Source organism: Lepisosteus platostomus, chromosome 6 (genome assembly GCF_059453375.1).
Source record: "Lepisosteus platostomus isolate fLepPlt1 chromosome 6, fLepPlt1.hap1, whole genome shotgun sequence".
NCBI lineage: Eukaryota > Metazoa > Chordata > Actinopteri > Semionotiformes > Lepisosteidae > Lepisosteus > Lepisosteus platostomus.
The window spans coordinates 34,754,660-34,775,712 of record NC_142616.1 but is presented as its reverse complement, the minus strand read 5'-3'; the positions used below and the strand labels follow the sequence as shown (position 1 = coordinate 34,775,712).

Below are 21,053 nucleotides of genomic sequence, written 5' to 3'. Positions count from 1 at the left end.
TGTGTCTCTTATACAAAGAATGCATGGACATTTGTTGAAGTCACCAATGCAAAGAATGCATGGTAATAAATATAAATTGCTGCTTCATACTGTCATGACTGCAAGGTTTAAAGCAACAAAATGTAAAAACTGTGCTAGGGTCTGAATACCTTCGCAAGACTCTGCATATATGATATTTATAATGAATTGAGATGTGACCGTATAACAGCACTCAGTAGTCGAGTTTGCTTCAACAGTAGACAATATTCTGGCACACGTACAGCAACCCAGAGCGGTGGGTTGCTTATTTATGTCTCTGGGTCTTTTTACTAAGGTCAGAAAGAGGAAATTATGGCCTTTGATTTATTTACCAGTCTAGAATGAAACCACTAGAGTACACAGCTGGTATTTAGCACCTTCTTCCTTCTCCGAAAATCCCTCCCATTAATTCCCTCCTGTTATATATTACAATAATATAAACTCTGAGAGGATTGAAAGCTAACCAATTAAAAAATTATACATATACTGTATAAAGGAATAATTTGCATCTATATCTGATCATCTCAACTTTTCATATTTCACTTTTCTTTCAACAGTCTCTAAGGTACAGTAATCTTGTGCTATATGAACGACAGCTATATGATTTCATTTATAGGTGATGTAGTAATTCCTACCTTTATTTCCATTTAACAAGCAGATCTTCACTCTTTCGAGCTAGGCTCTCATAAAGCATTGCCAAGATTCTTCTTTTCTCGCATCTTCACTGATAAGGCAATTACTTTTTATTTTTATTACATTTTAACTTTTTAATAATAAAGGCATGTCTATGCATTAAGAACAAATAGTACAGGATACTACCTGCATTTGTTAATGACTGCAACAATGTAACTACTGTACCGTAAATGAGCAGAAATGTTATTGTTTTCCTACCTATTGTTTAAGCATTGGCTAATGACTTCAAGCACTGGAGACCCGAGAGGGGTTAGAAAAAGTCTGGCAGAAGACGAGGATCAGAGCAACAGAGGTTGTAAGGAGAGAGAGAAAAACTAAAGACAGGTCACAACAGAGTGGGTGAGACAGTGGTAGGAAATAACTATAATTATGAAATCAGATTCATGCAGCAACAGGGAGCTAGAGAAGGAATAGAGAAACGGCGAAAAAACAGCTCTCAATCAGTTATCAAAATGCATTTAGTCCCATAGCTCAGTCTCTTTATTGTGGCTTATCTTGTAGCATGAGGATTCTCACCTCCTTTTCTCAGACCAATGAAATTTACACTCCTTCCAGTTAGCATTATTTGATTTCCATCCCCCATTCAATACACTAAAACCACTGATAAACATATTAATACAAGCACAGATAAAAAGTGGGTGACAGAGTAATATGTCAGTTTGCTCTGATGTCTCACATCTGTTGGGTCCTGGATTCAGTTTTGGATAATGAGGTGTATTATGAATAGAGTTTGGTTTTTGACAAGCTCCCATGCTCCAAAGCAATGCTGGAGAGGTTAATTTGTGTTTCTACATGATATGTAGGCATGCCTTGGGTCCTGTGTTTCTACAGTATAGCAGGCCGTTGCACTTAGCAAATAAAAGTGGCTTTCTGATAATTGATGTATGAATGCAATAAATCGAAGCAAAGCAACTTCATTATACAGTACATTCTTCTTAGAAATGTGACAACATTCTTCTTATTCTTGTTTGTTTTGTTACAGAACAGAAAATGTATATTCTACCCGCAGAGAAGGGTTTATCAATATTATTTAGTTTCTTAATAAAATATGGTTTCTTTTGTGGTCTGCGTGATGACTATAATAATAATAATAATAATAATAATAATAATAATAATAATAATAATTGCTTACACTTATATAGCGCTTTTTCTGGACATTCCACTCAAAGCGCTTTACAGGTAATGGGGACTCCCCTCCACCACCACCAGTGTGCAGCATCCACCTGGATGATGCGACGGCAGCCATAGTGCGCCAGAACGCTCACCACACATCAGCTATCAGTGGGGAGGAGAGCAGAGTAATGTAGCCAATTCATAGATAGGTCACTATGGGTCTTTGACACACTTTCTGGATAGAATCAGGAAGTAAATAAAATTTCATGATGCTTCAGATTTGGTACTGTAACTCCTGAGATCATGAGAAAAACAAATAATTGCTTGCCACACTTACATAATTGCAAGTAGATGTACATAATTGTACAGTAGATGCATAGTCTAAACCTAATTGCTTAGTCATATATTTGTAATTGCATTTCAAAGTTAAGTAAATGATAGAAACACTCATCTATTTAGAAACTGAAATCTTCTAAAGCTTCTACTGTGCATGAATGAATCCATGTTAAATGGAAATGTTAATTCCCAAACACATCCACCATAATTAACCCACACAGCCACTGGTCCGTTATCACATTCAGAGCTCTACTGTTTTTTTTTCCCATGTGATAAAGCAAGACTTCAATCACACTAAGCACATTTGGAAGCTCAAAAACTGTCAGTGTTAGGCTTTGCAAACACAACCCTAGATCCTAGCAGAGCTTGAGGGGTTGCACATCAGACCTTGGAAAGCCATATCACAAGGTCAGATTCTAGCAATGCGCTGTAAATCCAATGCTGCAATCGATTCAAGCACGGATGTAATAAGAACTTGATGTGTGATTTTTTTTTTACTTGATCTCATCTAGACAAGAGGTGCTCAAACAGTAAGGGCAGCTATTTATTTTAACAAATCTGCTTGTACCTAACTGAGACACAAAATCAGAGTATCATGGACTGCAAGTGAAACAGAAATGACAGAAAATATCTACTGTAATGTCACAAGCTGCTTTCTTTTCCTGGAAAGTACGTATATTTGTGTAACTAAAAGCAATAGCCCCACATTGCAAAAAGGATATAATTAATCCAATTCACACCAGTACATAATAAATGATAACAGTTGTAACAAGCATATTCCCCTCACCTTGTCACCTTTATGAAAATGATTTTAAAACTGCCTAGTGCCATTATTGTAGGTTCCAAAAGTCTAAAAGTAGGTAAATTGAAATTAAGTTAATGGCTGACAGAGCATTTTTTACAATATTTGTTTCTGTAAAAAGACCAGAGAACAAAAAACTACCTTCAGAAATGGTCTGTAGAACTGTGGAAATATAGGTTGCTGTCTCGTCCTCGGGGTAGAGCTGTTTCCACTTCTGCCAGTCACTGAAAAACTTTTCCAGACCTTCAGACTCTGTTACCCCACAAAACAGCAGCACCATCTTGCTTGGAGGGTACAGAACTTTCAGAAAAGTCTCCAGAACATTCGGGATATACAGATTTTCCAAGAACTGCATTGAGAGCAACAACAGAATGCACTTGCTCTTGTGAAAGTCATCCATTTCTGACTCTCCTAGAGGAGTGTTCTTTTCAACTTGTTTCAAAAAAACCGACTTCTTGGAAAACTTGCGCGATGAAATAAACACATTCTGGAGGTACTTAGCCCACTCTTCAGCTTCATCAGTGTGAACTATCAGCACTTCACAAGTGTCCATCTGAGCTGAGAAAACAAAAAAAATGGAAACAAAATAAGACACAGAGCTTTTTTTTTCCTGAAGTTAATAATTAGAGCATGTTGCTATCATCATCATTTACTTAGCTGACGCATTTATGCAAGGTGAATTATTCTCACAACAATGACTGACCTGTAAAAATTAGCTTTGTTAACAATATTAACACCCATAATTAAAAGTATTATAATACTTTCATAATGCTCATAAAATATGGTGAAGCAACTGTATGTAAAATAAGCATACCATCTACTATATACATCTGTAACGTATTTTATTATATTTAACTGCATTTTGTATTGTCCTGAACCTACCCCATGTACTACAATGTAAACCTGCTATGGGAGCACAAAATTAGTCAAACCAAGTCAGTAATTACTGTTAAGTCCCAATACTATTGACTACCTTGCAAAACCTGCTACCATGTCGGATCAAAGTTATTCACACAATTTCATGGATAACCTTTACAAAGCAATTCATTTCTGAAAGTAACCAATTACTGAAGAAATTCTCATTTAAGCAGTGATATACAGTATTAAGTTTTTTGATCCAATGAAATGAAAAGGGTATACTGAACAGTTAATTGCTCTAACTGTATCCTCTAGCATATGACATTTTAAATTTTAAAAACACTGTAAATCTTATGTTTATACAGGAAAAATGATTTTGATTCTGTGACTACCCACTCAATTTAAATAATCCAGTGATTTAAAAATGAATTTAAGTCACTTGAGCTTTGATTTCAGATCAACATTATTTCCTGATTCTTCTTCTTCCATGAAGTACGTACTGTACATCAACATTATTCCCATTAGTCAAAACTATTATTTTGTGATATTGTCAAAAACACATATTGTCAAAAAAAGCATATTAAATAAACTGTGCATTTACAAAAGTGTACACTTTCAATTAAATTACATACTGTATAATATTGACACTACACACAAGATAAAGAACCTTTACAAATATCTGTCATAAGCAAGGAAAATATAATTAAAATGAATGCAAACTAACATGCATATAGTATCCAGAAAAACCTATTACTTTTATTAGCTTACTTTTGAGAAATTCCTTGAGAGTACACACAAGGAAAAATGTATATCTTGTATTTGAACACGTTAATTTCCATACAGGCTGTTAAAGCTCATGCTTTGAATGTCTCATTAATATGAAATTAATAGACGTATCACTCCAAATTTTATACTTTTCAATACTAAAATAACTGCCCATTCAGTAAATGTTCATCATTTTACAATGTTGTCAGAATATCAAGTATTATTATTTATTATTTCATTTCATGTCTAAAATGTCCAAATTTATATCAAAACTTGATTCACTTCCTAATTGCAAGTTTTCCACTGTTCTTCATAAAAAGTTTCCAGAAACAAAGCCTAATGAAGCAACCAAAATACCTAGATTGGATCTGCAAATTTTTACTTAAATATGTTTAAGGTAAAACTATAGATGAATACAATTTTAAAAGACTGAATTTCTGAAAGCATGAAACTTCACAATATTTTAATTAACACGTAAACAGACCTGCATTCTGAACAGTTAGGAAAATGGAAGGAGAAATGACACAATCCAACATTACAACAAATACTAATAGTATTCATTCATTTGCTTTGTGATTTTTTTTTAATCTAAACACCTGGTTGTACTGTATGTTGTATAATAATGTTATGGATTGCAAAAGAATTTCAAGCATTTAGCATTTATGCATTTTAAATTACTGTATTATGGTACAGCCCCATAATAACAGTACAGTGCTGCTTTGAACCAGCATGTGTGCATGCAACATTTAAATATTAAATACTTTAAATAATAATTGTGTCAATTGTCCATTAACTAAGGTATTAAGTGTGTTAAGATATTTGCTGCTATATGTCTAAATTTAGAAATATGAGTTAAAAAGACAGAAAGCTGACTTCAGATTATTAGTGTAATATGTCTATTAAAGGATCCATTAAAGAATAAGGAATATTAAGAAATGCTAAGAAAGATTATACAGTAGGATAACTGTAAGGATTTGTAAGGATAACTTAACACTAGTACCAAACCACAAACTGTCTGAATTCTCATTTCTGTTTGAGTTCTAAATGCTTACAGCTAAGCTTAGTGTAAGTATAAAAATGGGACAGAATTTGACTCCTTAGGGACCTATAATGGTACATTTGTTACAGGTAATATGCCATTCTCTTTGAAGACATATGTTTCTTTACAATATTTGCTTCATAAAATCCAAACAACTGTTACTTTCAAAAGTCAACAATTCAAGCAGCTTGTAAACTGTCCCTTTTTTACAGGTTTTTCTAGCATAGTCTTCAAATTGTTAAAGAAAAATAGCACATTTTATAAAACTCTTCAGTTTAGGATGAGAGATTATTTTTATAAGATGCTATAAATGAATTTTCCATTACATAAAATGAGAGTACAATACAGTATATAGGGTTTTCTTAAATTTAAAGAAGATGATAATATTGATTGTGCTTGTTCACAAAAACATAACACATTCAATCTCTTAATGTGCGTGACACCTGCAAAGTATGTTTTACAGAACACTTCAATATTTCGTGTCTTTCTGTAACTACCACTTTTGTATTTACTTGGAAATGCAGATCCTCATTTCTGTTTTGCAGAGTGGACAACTTATTTTACTTAGAAATTATGGTTATGATTCCAGTTACATTTCAGTGACTCTAATGACGTGCATGCAAGAAGCAGATCAGATAAGCTTCTTTTATTTATTCCTCTTTTCCAAAACAATGATGCTTACTGTATAGTATTACACTATAATGGAAATTCTAAGCACTGGTTCGCTGCAAATATACTGTACTTCAGAGTTTGCATATATGTTAGGTTCCGTATTCATTGGATATTAGAAAGGTTTAAACTTTTTACTGATGATAAAAAACAAAAAAAGAAAAGACGTCAACAAAATAGAGATACGTGCTTACAAATATATACAAACAATATCACAACTACTTACCTGAATGTGACATGTCGAAAAGACATAAAACATTCCTGGACTCCGAGCTGCTCAGCGGTTCAGCCTCCCTGTATTAACTGAGCGCTTCAGTGACCTTCTATAGCTTCGCCCCTACGTGCAGTCCTGCCATGTTTCAGAAATGTATTTGCTTTTATATCTATGCAAATGTGTAAATTGGATGTAAAGTTGTTCACATCTGGAGGTCTCGATGCAGTCAATAAACGTTTCCAAGTTTCATCTCACAAGTCGACTCTTCCCCTCCATCGCTCCGCAGAGAATAACAGTATTAACCAGTCACTTTTTCAGTTTCCTGATCTTACTGTGACCAAGCGTCACTTCCTAAAACTGTCATTAACTCCGAAGCTGAAGTGTTTGCACAATTGATTGTTTGACCTGTAGAGAAAAGCAAAGAAAGCACAACCTTGGTAACTAACGCAACATTCCAGAAATCAGGTGACTTATTGCGCTTATGTATTCTTAGCGCCGAATTAAAAAGCCATTTTAACAACTTTAATACACCTGTAAAGTCATTCCATATGTGGTTACGTACGCATCGACATCAGAAAACAAACATGTCTGCCGTAAATATTTCTTATTTCGATGTTTTAAGTAGAATGAAAAGAATTGTGAAATAGTATTCACTGGGTCTGCCATTAACGCGGTCGCTTGAACTCAACTACCCAATATGACTCAAACAGCATGAACACAGTAAGGTACAGTACATGAATGCAATTTGATGAAAGACCTACAGTTAGGGTTTCTACAAGAAGGACAACAAAAACTTTCATTAATTTAAAATTAGAAATTGTTTAAATATGAAAGAATACCATTACTTAACTATTACCATGCCATACGTTGCTTTCCCTGGAGCTTTTAGAACAGATAAAAGTGTTTCTAGGGTTCTGTAAGGTTAAGAAATAAGTTCTAGAAGCTTTGGTACATGGCCTTGTCAACAATTATCGATTTATAAGTGTAAAGACACTGGTGATTAATAATAATTCACTTCCTAATGTGACATCTTTGAAAGTTTACATTTAAACTGCTTCTTCGCACCCGACGCGTAAAGTAGGACTAACAACAGAGCAGTCATGAGAACTTAAAAAACATTAACATCTACTACCTAACATCCTCGTTTTATCTAGAGTCATATAAAAAAACTTTGCAGAACTGAAGGAAATGTAACTGAACTATGACACAGTTGTCACTGGACTTATATTCAGTGGAAACAAGACATTCAGATTAAATGGTCTGGGGAGATAGTCCTATACAGTACAGTAATTACAGAACCAGAGCATCACAGGTTCTAACAAAACATCACGACTTCAAGATTCATTGGATAATACGTTTTCTGTTTTTTTAACTAAATGTAAGGATAACACTTAATCCTAATAATTTATTAGGGATAACATACATTTGCTTTTGAGCGTACCAAATGAAATGAAAACATTCAGAGCATATGCAGCCGTTCAAGTACTGTAATCATTGCAATGCCAAGCTCGATCAAAATGTAAAAATCAGCAACTTTTCAATATCTTTAATGCGGAAGAGGCGAGTTTAACCTTTCGGATTTTTGAGTTTTTTTTTTCCATTCTTAATGTTTTGGTTCCCCGTTTCTGAGTTTCCGAACGTAAATTAGATAAAATAAAACAATTCGTGTTCTGCAAAATGCTGAGTTTCTCAAGTTTATATTTGCTGTTATATTCTTCTGAAGCATTTTTAATACGTCAGACAAGACGCTTTAGAATAAGAAGAACGGTCAGGACAAAACATCGGAGTACATTTTTTAAAAACTATTTGCAGAAAACATCATTTTTAAACGCACTGAAACACAACCACGTGCTGATTTTGACGCTCGCGGATAAGCTTTACCGGAGCTGAAAATTGTGCTGTTATTCTTAATATTAGTATAATCAATTGTTATTGCTAAAAGAAAACGCTTGTGGTGATTCGCTATAACAAGAGATTCAGGTCAACAGTATGCATTAATTTTTAGGTTCACAAAAGAGAAATAAAAGTACCTTTGTATCAGGTGTTTCCTGTTATGATAGGAGACATACAGTATGAGGAAGTTTCAAGGACTTGTTCAACCTGTTTTGTTATAGAGTGTGGTGTATTATACAGTATGTGCTGATTCTTTTACCACAAATGTTTTGTAGGTATCAATATTTAGGTTTGTTATTAAAATTGTGTCCAACCATATTATCATAATCATAGAAGTAGCTTTTATGAAGTCTGATGAAATGGCAGTAGGTGTGTTCTAAAGTTGGACGTAGGCCTGGTTTTAGCATCGCATTGCCAGAACACATAATTGATGAAGGTGATTGTTCTTACAGTCAATCAGAATCATCATACATTGTAGGACCACTGAAAAACTTTTAAAAAATTAAGCATTTTAATTTTATGCAACATGGTAAAATGCTTATTAAAGTTAAACAATAAATATTTAACAGAAGTGATTGAGAGGATATTGTATTGTAAAATATTTGTAACTTTTCATCTATCTATTTTCTTCCCACTTCTTTCAAAGCTCAACAAGCAACAGGCACACACATAGACACAGACATGCACACAATTGGGCTCACAGCAGGGCCAATATTCCTAGAGACCAATTAACTTACCAGTATGTTTTTGACTGTGGGGGGAAACCGAAGCACCTGGAGGAAACCTACACAAACACAGGGAGAACATACAAACACACAGATAGCACACAAGGTCCAGATTGAAGCGAGGGCCCCAGCACTGTGAGGCAGCAATGATAACCACTGTACCACCTGTTTTTAACTTGACAATACTTGTCAATACATTGAATACTAAAATTCAATAACATACCACCAGAGTATTTCCTTTGCTCCATATGATGAGCTCATGTTCTACAAATTAAATATATATATCCATTAATGGAAGTATGTGAGTTGTGTACAGGCACATGTAACACAAAACACATAAATAACAATGGTGATTTTTGTTGATGGAAAAAATGGATTTGATTGGACCAATTTTAATAGATTTGAGGAATTAAATGCAAATGTTCAATATCAATGGCTTTTGTTTATTTGCTTATTTAAAAAAATCAATTTAACTGTGGAGTATTAATATATAGCAATATGTAATGAAGGCAATACAATATAATCAACATTTTTGTATTAATTTTGCAGCCAGTAAAGCATTTTAACACAATTAAAAAACAGTCCTCTACTTTTTCATGTGATCTAAACCTATTTACTCATGAAAAATAATGAAGCAAAGAACTGAAACACAAAACATAAAAATGTTATATCAGTTTAGGTACAAGATTTTAAGCTTGATTTTTAAGCTTGATTTGAAGACTTATTTTTGTCCGTGTTGTTTCATACTCAATAATTGTTAGAAAGAAACGATAGAAAGATGTATGAAACACTTGTCCAAGACCCATGATTACAAATGCTCTTCTGTAATTCTTGAGATTTAAGAAGATGGTCGTGTGTAATTAGAGCAGCACAGTCTCCTTTTGATTTTGTTAACTTGTGATCTATTAAATGTTTTTAACCGTTTCTAAAGATAGAAGCACCTGCTATTTTCTGATGTTGTGATAAAAGATATTGGCACTTCCCTTGCATTTTTAATATATTTATTACTATACTTAACATAGTGCCAAAAGGTTGTTTTACAAAACTTATCTGATTGTGGTTAAACTTTGTAGCATCTTTTTAACGCTTCTCGAATCGGGGTCAGGTTTAAGTAATTTCTTTTGCACCTCTCAGATAAAACCTAAAAGTGGGTTACCGGAATTCTGCAGCTGTAAAACTACATAATTAAAAAAAGATGCAGAAATATATTCCTAAAGATAAACATGGAGTAAGAACATCTGAATCCTTGCAAACAAAAGGATACCATTTGGCACAGTAAGCTTCTTTGGTTTGCAATAGCTAATTGAGCTGTTGATTTTATCTGTTCAGTGAAAGAACTAGTTGGATAAAATAAAGATAGCAAAGGTTTAGACAACATAGTTGGGTAAGTTTTTCCAGGCACCGACAACCACTTCTGTAAAAACTGTCTCCTATTCTCAATTTTAAATGCAGTTCCCCCTAGTTTACATTTTGTGTCCTCTGGTGTACATTTCACTGTTCATACTTTAGAAGTTTGTTGGGTTGACGTTCTCACTGCCTTTGAGGATTTTGAATACTTGAACCAGGTTCCATTGTAATATTCTCTGTTTGAATCAAAATTAATTTTTGTCATTTTAGCCTGTCAGAGTATAACATGTGGTAATGTACCTGAATGCTCTTCTGTGTTTTGATGCTAGAGTAGCTAAACTGAATGACGAATTCTACTGTACATGATGTCTTACTTGTACAGTTTTCATTTATACTTACAACAAAATAGATGTTATGGTTTTTACTATATGCTTGTAACACTCTGCACTAGTCTACATTAAATGTAATCTGCTAAATGTTTGCATAGTCTTGAATTCTTTCTAAATCTTTTTGAATTTTTTTTACAGCTTATATTGCTGGCTAATCCTCCTATTTTGGTATCCTATGTGAATTTGACTAGTTTTCTAAGTATATCAGAATCTAGATCATAAGAAGAGCAGTTGTCTAATTAGAGATCCATCTGTTACTTCACTGATTACATCATTCAAGTTTTGATATTCACCCGGGTCTTAACCCAAACATGCGTTGCTTTCAATGCCCACAGCTTGCAATTTAATAATTAATCTTTTATGACAAAACCTTTATTGAAAGCCTAATAAAGCCTTTATTGAAAATCTAAATGAATCTAATATCATAAACTCATTTTGTATCCATTACTGCCTCTGTTTGTTCAAAGAACTCTAGTTATACAAAACCCGCCTTTCTAAATCTGTTAACTCTCCCTAGAATCCTGTTGCCATACACATGATGCTCTACTTTATTTCTAAGTAAAATTTCATAATCTTAGATTTAATAGAAGATTTTTTTATATTTATTTGGTGTAGTTTTGATATACTCTTTATGACTGGGTACTACATTATATGATAATATGTAAATGTTCATTTTCAAAGAACCCATTTTCTTACACCTACTAATATTCTCAGGCCATATATAAAATATGAAAAAACAAAATACCAAGTACAAGTATCTAAGCTAGACAATGCAAGCTACTCAACATTTCAAAGTACAAGGTCTTCTAAAGGGTCTTGATTACTGTACCTACCCTAGGGCTGAAATGGCCCTAATGCACCATCTAATGGACAGTCATAACATTACAGAATGTTTTAGATCTAGTGATTTATGCCAGAAAAATACCAAAGAATTAGAACCGATCTGGGCTGCAAAGGAAGAAACACTGATCAAGGAATACAATTATAAAAATGTTTTATTGACCTTTACAAGCAAATAAAACTACACACATACCTTTGATTTCACACAGGCTGTTCAGACCTGAGAGGGGAATGGTTACAGTGGTTTCAGAGCTCTTGAGCTCTTGAGCTATGGGCTCAATTCTGCCCTAAGGCACGTTCAGAGTGAAATTTTCATGTTTCCTCCATGCCTGAGTATATTTTCTCCAAATCCTCTGATTTCTTCTCATAGTTAGAGAAACTGTTTATAATAATTAGTCTCCCCTGCATGTGTGTGGTATCTTGTCTGAGGAACACTCTGCCTTGCAGCCATTGTCTGCTATGATACTGTAGGCTGCAGCTCACTGCGAATATGTAAGACTAAGAGGTTATTAAAAACGAATGGATGTTAAGAGCTGTTTGCTGAACACTTGGGGGAGCTCTATGGTTAGCACTTTAATACTATGATCTGTATAATAGCACTGCATTGTGTGTCACACAACTCTTTTTTTAACAAGTACTTAGGACTAATCCATCAGACAAAGCAAATTTAGTTGGCATGAGGGGGCGGCAAGGTTACTACTGCTACATTATAGCTCAAGGCTACTGGGTATGTTTCCAGATAGTGACACCTTCTTTTTGGAGTTTGCATGATCTCCCTATCTTAATGTGGATTTTTGCTGGGTACTCTGGTTTTCTCTAACCTCCCAGAAACATGGAGTTAGGTTTGAATGTTTGAATGATAATATACCATCCCCAGGTCATACCCAGGTATGGAGTATGTAAAAGGAAAATTGAATAAATAAAATAATTAATTATTATAATAATATAATAATTCCTTACACTTATATAGCGCTTTTTTGGACACTCCACTCAAAGCGCTTTACAGGTAATGGGGACTCCCCTCCACCACCACCAGTGTGCAGCATCCACCTGGATGATGCGGCGGCAGCCATAGTGCGCCAGAACACTCATCACACATCAATTATCAGTGGGGAGGAGAGCAGAGTAATGAAGCCAATTTATAGATGGGGATTATTAGGAGGCCATGACTGGTAAGGGCCAATGGGAAATTTGGCCAGGACGCCGGGGTTACACCCCTCCTCTTTTCGAGAAACACCCTGGGATTTTTAATGACCACAGAGAGTCAGGACCTCGGTTTTACATCTCCTCCAAAGGACAGCACCTGTTTACAGTAAAGTGTCCCTGTCACTATACTGGGGCATTAGGACCCACATGTGAGCGCCCCCTGCTGGCCCCACTGACACCTCTTCCAGCAGAAATCTTAGTGTTTCCCAGGAGGTCTCCCATCCAGGTACTGACCAGGCTCACACCTGCTTAGCTTCAGTGGGTTGCCAGTTGTGAGTTGCAGAGCTGCAAATAGATGAACAAAGGCTGCAGAACCCTCAACAAGTCAATTACATACAGCTTCACTAGGTAAATCGATCTTAGACACATTCATATGTTAAAGAATTCAATTATTAAAAATGCAATGTGTGATTACAGTACGTATAGTATTCCATTAGTTACAATTTCAAGAAACACAGTATTCTAAAACAAATTGCACTACTTATTTTTCAAATAATGAGTATTCCTTGATACAATGAACACTGGCAAAAATCAACCTCTTGACCTACTTTTGATTCCTTAGAAACCATCATGTCCCATTTATTATAGGAAGCTCTTGTACATCCTGCTTTGCTTCATCATTTCTAATGGCTCCCTTTAGAATATCCCATTGTGTTGTGTTTATTGACCTACTCATTACTCATTCTGTGCTGTTAAAAAAAAACTTAATCTGACATACTTTGGCAATTATTTTGGGGAATTTTAGATTTATTACAGTCATTAGTCTTTCTTTCAGTGCTGGTTATAATAATGTAAGAAATCAATAATCCCCATATTTTATGAAGAAACTTCAGTAGCCATGTTTTTGCATAAGGTTGTTATAAAATAAACAAAAAGCCCTAATTTCCAGGATAGGTTTTATAAAGTTTACCCCTATAGCTCCACTTTGTTATTTTAGTTTTAGTTTTGTTACATGTTAATACCCAATATCATCCCAGCTACAACACATTGATATAAGGTAGTGTACATGAAGAGAGCAAACACTAAATCCCTCATATTCTGTGTGTTGTCAGGCCATCAAACATTTTTGCACAGCAGTCATGAAGTAGTCCAACAGAGTAACTGTTACACCAAAGAGAGGAAGAACACCATTATGTGCAGACTCCCAGGTGCCTGGTCAGTGAAAGCTGCCACTAACACACACTTAACTACTAGAGCACACCTGTTTGGTCCCTCCCTTCCAAACTTCATTTGTATCTGGGAGCTCCCAAAGACAATTCAAGCACAATATAAAGTTGCTTGGGATCAGATAGGCAGTTTCAAGGCCACATGACACAATGAGTATCCCTTGTTGAAGTTTTTACTAAACAAGTGCCTCTAATGAAAGTCTGTAAATGATGTAAAATTTAAATTAGGGATCTGCTTTGAAAGATAAGTAGATTTTGCCAAATTGTTGTTTGAATGCTTATTATACTGCACTAAGCACCGATTTTTTGGTTTACCAATGGTTGCAGACTGACAACATTGAAACTTTGCTTCCACTGACCAAAAAGAATGCATACCAGATTTTCTCCAGCCATCCACAACCGCATTGCTTTATTAAAGCCTTCCTTAATTATTAACAGCAAGGCATTTTGTATTTGGCTAGGTATGAAAAAAAGTAGTTAAACATTGATCACAGTTTGACTTAATGCTAACAGAAATAAGTATATTGACAATTCATTTATTATTGTGGCTAGACAGTGTGGAAAGATTTGCATGATATGAAAGCTTTAGTGGTAAACCAAATAGATATGGAAAATATCTTGCTTCATTATTCTGAAATAAACAGACTGAAGTATGGCAATAATTATACAGTAGCAGGAGTCTAGATAGGAGTCATGCCATTCACAACAAATCTTATCTGGAGATACGCTTTTTAAAAAAATAATGCAGTATACTTTATTAATACATTATTACACAGTGAATTTGTGTTGTTTGCTGTATTTTTTCTGACTTGATGATTAGTTGCATTTCTGCCTGACCTGTAATGCCAGAGTCAGAGCTGCCAGCCAATAGTTGAAGTTACAATGAACAGTTTCCTTGATGAACAGAGTTTAAATAAGATTGCTGTAGATTCTGGGTTTATAATGCACTTTTTTGCGGGTATACTAGTTTTCGAATTCACCTCGCATCAGTGGCAGTTCTGTATTCACTCCCGCATTCAATCGGAAGTGTAATAAGTCACTATTTGAAACCAGTCCCATGGAGACACGCAGAGGGGTCGCTACAGTCTGGGAATTCCGTTCTCCCAATCGCACGCACACACACCGCCATGTTGGTCTTAACTGCAGGTTTGAAAATCAGTGTCTGAGTGTATTCCTCTTATCTCAGTAGAGCAACCCCTCTCTTGGCAGCTGCTATCATTTACACGGGCTCTATGAAAATAAACGGAACCACTGATAGAAGGGGGGCTGCCGCAGTGACTAAATACCTGAGGAGTGTAAAGGGAGAGTGTCCTGAAAAAAACCATAACAGAACGCGACAGACCTTCCTCCAGCATGTCCACTAAGGACGGACTGCTCCCCAGCACTGATCGTGTGATAAAATGTGAGTACGTTTTTTGTGTGTTGGTTTCTCTACTTGTGTGGGAACTCAAGCAAAATATTCCTAGTATGATGTTAAAAATGGCGGACCTACTTTACATTTGCAAATATTTATGTTCAGCGAAGCTCCCGGCTGACTGGGAGATTATTTAAATGCTGAAAGTGTGCTGGGTTATTCAAGTACGTTTGACCTTTTTTGTTGCACGCATTTAAAATTATGCAGCGATATGTATACAGCAAAAGGGAGTGCTTTGCCTCCTCATGTCGCTTTCTACAAAGTTAGCTTGTTTTTGGCTTTTATATATGTACTTAAATGACGCACTTTAAAGTTTACAAAAATATTCAGCGAATTTCTGCATGTGTTATTAACACTGTTAATGAATTAAAGCTCACGCTAACATTTTATGATGTATGGTTATGCAGTTAGCTTAGTTATGAGTGACTTTAGGTTATAATACAAGTGTATATATATATATTACTATGTATGTGTGAAGATAGACAATTTTTATATTTTGATCTAGTCGGTAATGTACAGTAGGATATATACTTACTGTATGTGTTTCATAGACATACAGTATTACGGTTTGGAAACGAAGACAACAGTTGCTGCAGATTAAAACTCGTTATCAGGGAAACTTGTCTTTTACTCAGAGATACATAAATTCTACATTATTATTCTTATTGAAAAACGTTAGACACCTCTATAAGATGTTGGACAAATACAGAAGTACAGAAATTATTTTAATACATACTTCTTATGTATGTAGTTTTTAAAAGACGTTAAAGTTGAAGATAGTTTAGATGTGGCGTTGGAAATGGTAACTGGTGAACACTGTTCGCAGGCCCTGTCAGCGTGTCCTGAAGTAGGCGTGATCTTTCAGATGTGCTTGGACTAAGAATGGCTGTCACTGTGGCCTGCATATCACACACAGCACGCTTACAGAGGGCCGTTGAACACATTTGAAATGGTCTTAGTAGAAAAGAGAACGATCATTTTTAAGTTCGTCGTTTTCTTTACTGTGCCGATATTGTGAGTGCGGTTCAACAGCATATATCCAATTAAAGTCAGTAGAACGCAATATTTATAAGTGCTTTTACTTTGCTTTACAGGTAAAAAAACTAAAATGCATTTATTATTAAGGCGACTGCCCCTCAATTACATGAACTTGTTTGCTAATCTTTCTTTGACAGTTTTTCTGTGATGCAGTGCAGTGAATTGGATGCTACCACACTGTACCTTAATGATTGATTAATGTTTCTTTATGCAACTAAAGTATGCTTAGTTGCATACGTAATTTCTTTTATTACTGCGGTACTTTAAAACATTTTCCACCCTTAGTGGTAGAAATGGAAAACAGTGATATTTACTGTATTAAACTCCTTATTTAAATGAGAAGAACTCCAACATCAAGTAAAGGTGGATGCTACTAATATTTAAGTCCACATTATGTTTTGAACTTGGGGGAATACGAGTTGCTCCCTCACAGGTCCTCTTGAGTCCTGAGTTTGATTCAGGACTGGCAGTCCTCTGTGTGGAGTTTGCATGTTCTTCCACGTTAGGGTTTTCTCCAAGTGGCATTCTGGCTAGGCTGTTTGGAAACTCTGAACAGAACTTCTGCTTGTATGTGTGTCTGCCCTGTTGTGAACCAGCCTGTATGCATTCCTGCTGTGCAACTAGGATTTCTGGGTTACCGCTGTGCTCCTTACCAGGAACAAGCAGCCTTTTCATAATGGACAGAGGTTTTTAGCTTTATGTTATTGCATCATATTAAAATGCATTAAGAGAAGGTTTTGTCCTGCAGTATAACAATGTCTTGTCCAGGGTGGACTCCTGCCTTGTGCCTTAAGCTTCAGAGAGCAGCTCTAGGTTTGCCGCAGCCACAACCCTCACCTGAATAAGCAGTGTTCTGGTTGGTGGATGGAAGTGAAAGTTCTTAATAGAAACCCTTCCCCAGAAAAGGTCTCCCATTTTATTTTTAGCTATGTATCTGTTGACAGTGGTCTCACGGTATTTGAGGTATTGGATACGGTACTAACAGGTCACTCCTGCATACTTAAATCTAGGTGAAATATAAGTACAATATTTGTTTATAGTGTGTCTCCATAGACATTTGTTCATCCAATTTTTGTTGGAATTTGCAGCTATAAATGAGACCTATTTTCCATTTAATACTTTTGGATTTCTGAACAAAAAAAATATTTCCTCATTTAAATGTTTTTTTCTATAATTTTTCAAAATGTCTTTTATAAACATACTTAGACAGATTAATCATCTAAAATATATACATTTGTTTCCTTTTACCAATATATCTCATTTATACACAAATAGTTTTACATTTTTGGAACATTTTCCAGATTAAGATAGCTAGATTCAAAGTCATACTGAATACTGCCACAGATTAGTAGTACAGCAGCCAATGAATTTGGGTAAATTTGAATCATATGCAGCGTACATTCATCAATAATAAAGAACATTTGTCTCGGCAAATATCATGGCTCCAAGATACAGTACATTGATGTTAACACAGAGAAGACTGTCGATAACAAAATTACAAATACTCTGGAGAATTACAGCTGAATTGATGTGATTGTTGTTTGTTTAATGACTTCAGCAATTAAAAACAACACAAGTGTGTAGCTTGAAGTTGTCTCATGTATAATTCAGTGATCACGTTAAAAGTCTATTCCTCCACTTAAATTAATAAATTCACTTTCTTATGAGAGTTGTAGTTGCTGTAAAAGTATGACCTTAGAATGAAACATTTTAGATGTCTGTGTGAGCCTTGGCTTTTATGTTTGTACCTGGAAGTAGAAAAAATGTTTTGTTATTGTGGATATCAGGGGATATTTATATATCTCCTCGAAAATATAAGAAAAGTACTTCGGATGATACGTGGAACAGTGGTATTTTAGGATGTAATATGCTGCTGTCTAATACCTGCATTTAGACAAATAATGGAGCAAACATATAATCAAAATCCAAAAAACATACAGTACACTCTGTTTTGATTAATTGGTCACCTGTGATTGACCATGATGTAAGATGACTTTTAACTGTTGCATAAGCACTTAGTCACCTCTTCAGAAAGAGAGTGTATTGAACAAGGGAGATGAGATGACTTATCCTATTGAATTTCAAGCTTGGTGATAATTGGAAAATTTAAAGAAAGTAAGCCATTTAATTTTTTTTCTGGTTTTGGATAGCTAAGAAATCCAAACAAAAGAGAACAATGCCTTCATCATGCCATGTACACAGCCAGCAATTTCTGTCCTTGAAATACATTGCAGATAAGCACAGTTCTTCAAGTCATAACATTCCAGCAAGATCAAGGTTCAAGAGGTTCAGATGATTGGGTCTGAGCTGGAGGGTCTTGTCACTATAGAACTCCATTTCTAGTAAGTGGATAGCAACCTGACTGTGTAGCGCTATACTGATCAAGTCCCGAGACCTCACTTGATGCTTTTCCTGGCCTCATTCTGAGGTGACAACACATGTTGTTATGCTGCTTGTACAATAACTGCTTTCTTGTGAAGCCAGATTCATTAAATATTTGTGGGATAAGCTGAGACAATGTGGCTTTTAGAGCTCAGAGTGAAAAAGACATATGCTTATCAAGGCTGTACTGGTGTATAGGGACGGAGACCCTCAAGTCTTCAACCTGATGCAAAGCAATCGCAGATGTGCTCCTTGGAGTGCTTCCAGCTGTGGCCACACAAGATACTATCCTGTATTTTTCACAAAAAAAGATCCACAATTGGTATTTTAATGGCATGTTAAATTACTATAATGAATTTTCCTGTCATGTCTGTTCAATAAAATGTCAGTGCCCATACTATAGACATATTCGTAATAATTACTTTGTGAGTTTTGTTGCAGTTATAAGTGTTTTTATGTTCAGAGTACTATATAGTAATGTCAGTCAGACTTCAGAGAAGGGCATTGTTGTTGTTTGGAGTCAAATGGAAAAATGATCAAGCAGAAAAACACTTGAAGGTCTATAATATAATGGCAGGTAAAGAAAATTAGATATTTTGTCTAATGTTTAAAATATTTTAAAGGAATTGAAAATGTCACCCCAAACCACTGCTCCGTCTGGGGTATTATTGGACAAGGACTGCAAATGGAGGGAAGTATGTCATTTACTTGCATGTTTATGGAAATTTAATGTTGTAGATACTTATTCTGAAGCACCCTTTCCAAAACTGCTTGAGTACTTGAATCCCTGAAGTTCTTGCAAACCAAATGAGCAAGGATGCTTAAAAGTCTCATTATATTAACAACCTTATATTTATTAATATTTAGACTACTCAAAAAACTTTGTGCATCCTATCATGCACACTCATTGACAATCACTAAAGAATGTATTTTTACTTCTTTCATTAGTTAGAATTTTGTGGTTTTCTAACTCACAAAAGCCAACTTTATTGTGGGTACAGTGGGTATACCTGGAATTCAAATTCTTGCCCGAAGGTGAGTAGTGAAACTTTAAACTACATTGTTATGTGTACTGAAGCCAGGAGAATGGACAGGCATGGCTGGTTGGATTTAACTGCCTTAACTAGAAGTACAGTCATTAGGTTATATTAAAGAATTACAAATACTGCATCAATAGAAAGTTAGCCATGTGAGCTAAGCAATGATCATAGGAAGATTTTTTTTCTTTTTATGTTATGGAAACTATTGGTTTGCAATTAAAAGCTCATTTGCAAAACTGTAGTGATTTTTCTTAACTGGTGATGAACTTATTGGCATAAACATACATACATGGACATCCATTTAGAAACATTGCAGTCTGTCATACTAAAATGCACAAAAATGGTGCCATTATTTAATTCAGTTACATTTTAGATGACTTTTTAATATCAGCAAAGTACAGTAGGTACAGTGTGACTTGAGTGTTTAGGAAGTAGAGTAGATATCACACGTTTTAGAAACGATTGTACATTTACTGCAGCCCTTTAAGATTGTAAAATGAAGTAGTTCAGGTGGGTAGCTGCGTCAGCATGCATAGGCTGCAAAGGAACAAGTAATAGGTTAATTCCATGTCTAAAAGAGAAGAAAAGAAACAACGTTTCGGCTGTGGAGCATGTATGGGGTGCTTATACCCGAAGAAGGCTCCAGAGCCGAAACGTTGTGTTTCCTTTTTTCTTTTCAGATTGTAAAATGTACCAGATAACACATTGTAATACTGTTTTTGCACCAAATGTTTTAAAGGCATTGTGACACTGAAAATCATAATTGTACTGTTTAATGCTAAACCTTAGCAGTTTGGTCAGTCATGACGTAATCCATTACAAATTGTTTTAGTGATGTTGTTTTGAATGGCTAGATGCACTAACACAAATGAATATTGAACCTGTAAAAATGTGAAAAGCATTATTTAACTGACAGATTTTCTGTTATTCTCTTAAACCTTTAATTTCTGTCATCATTTTGCACAGAACTAATTCAGAATGAGGATCTAATTGATTTTTCAGTGATAATATAAGGAATATTTACTGTAGTCTTTTTGTAAGCTCACTTTGTTCTCTCTGTATTCACATGGGTTTTCTCAGGCATTCAGCATTCCTATCATGCTGGG

The 21,053-nt window shown here is 35.1% G+C and overlaps 2 protein-coding genes across 14 annotated transcripts in view; one reads left to right on the top strand and one right to left on the bottom strand.

The window, feature by feature from the left end:
• pik3ap1 (phosphoinositide-3-kinase adaptor protein 1) overlaps nt 1-8,602 on the bottom strand; it is a 41,869-nt gene extending 33,267 nt beyond the window's left edge. For 2 of the 5 annotated variants that reach the window (XM_088635635.1, XM_088635637.1), the window contains exons 1-3: nt 8,538-8,601; nt 6,520-6,912; nt 3,104-3,515 (exon numbers count right to left, since the gene is read on the bottom strand). In XM_088635635.1, the coding sequence (XP_088491761.1) occupies nt 3,104-3,515; nt 6,520-6,552 (445 nt within the window). In that variant the 5' untranslated portion in view covers nt 6,553-6,912; nt 8,538-8,601. Of the gene's footprint in view, nt 1-3,103; nt 3,521-6,519; nt 6,958-8,537 lie in introns of those variants that run through there. The other 3 variants (XM_088635639.1, XM_088635638.1, XM_088635636.1) reach the window with 3 other exon arrangements.
• Nucleotides 8,603-15,126: 6,524 nt separating this feature from the next.
• Nucleotides 15,127-21,053, top strand: part of LOC148661623 (serine/threonine-protein phosphatase 2B catalytic subunit beta isoform) — a 37,551-nt gene continuing 31,624 nt past the window's right edge. For 2 of the 9 annotated variants that reach the window (XM_088635629.1, XM_088635630.1), the window contains exon 1: nt 15,128-15,475. In XM_088635629.1, the coding sequence (XP_088491755.1) occupies nt 15,427-15,475 (49 nt within the window). In that variant the 5' untranslated portion in view covers nt 15,128-15,426. Of the gene's footprint in view, nt 15,476-21,053 lie in introns of all 9 variants that reach the window. The other 7 variants (XM_088635623.1, XM_088635622.1, XM_088635628.1 and 4 more) reach the window with 6 other exon arrangements.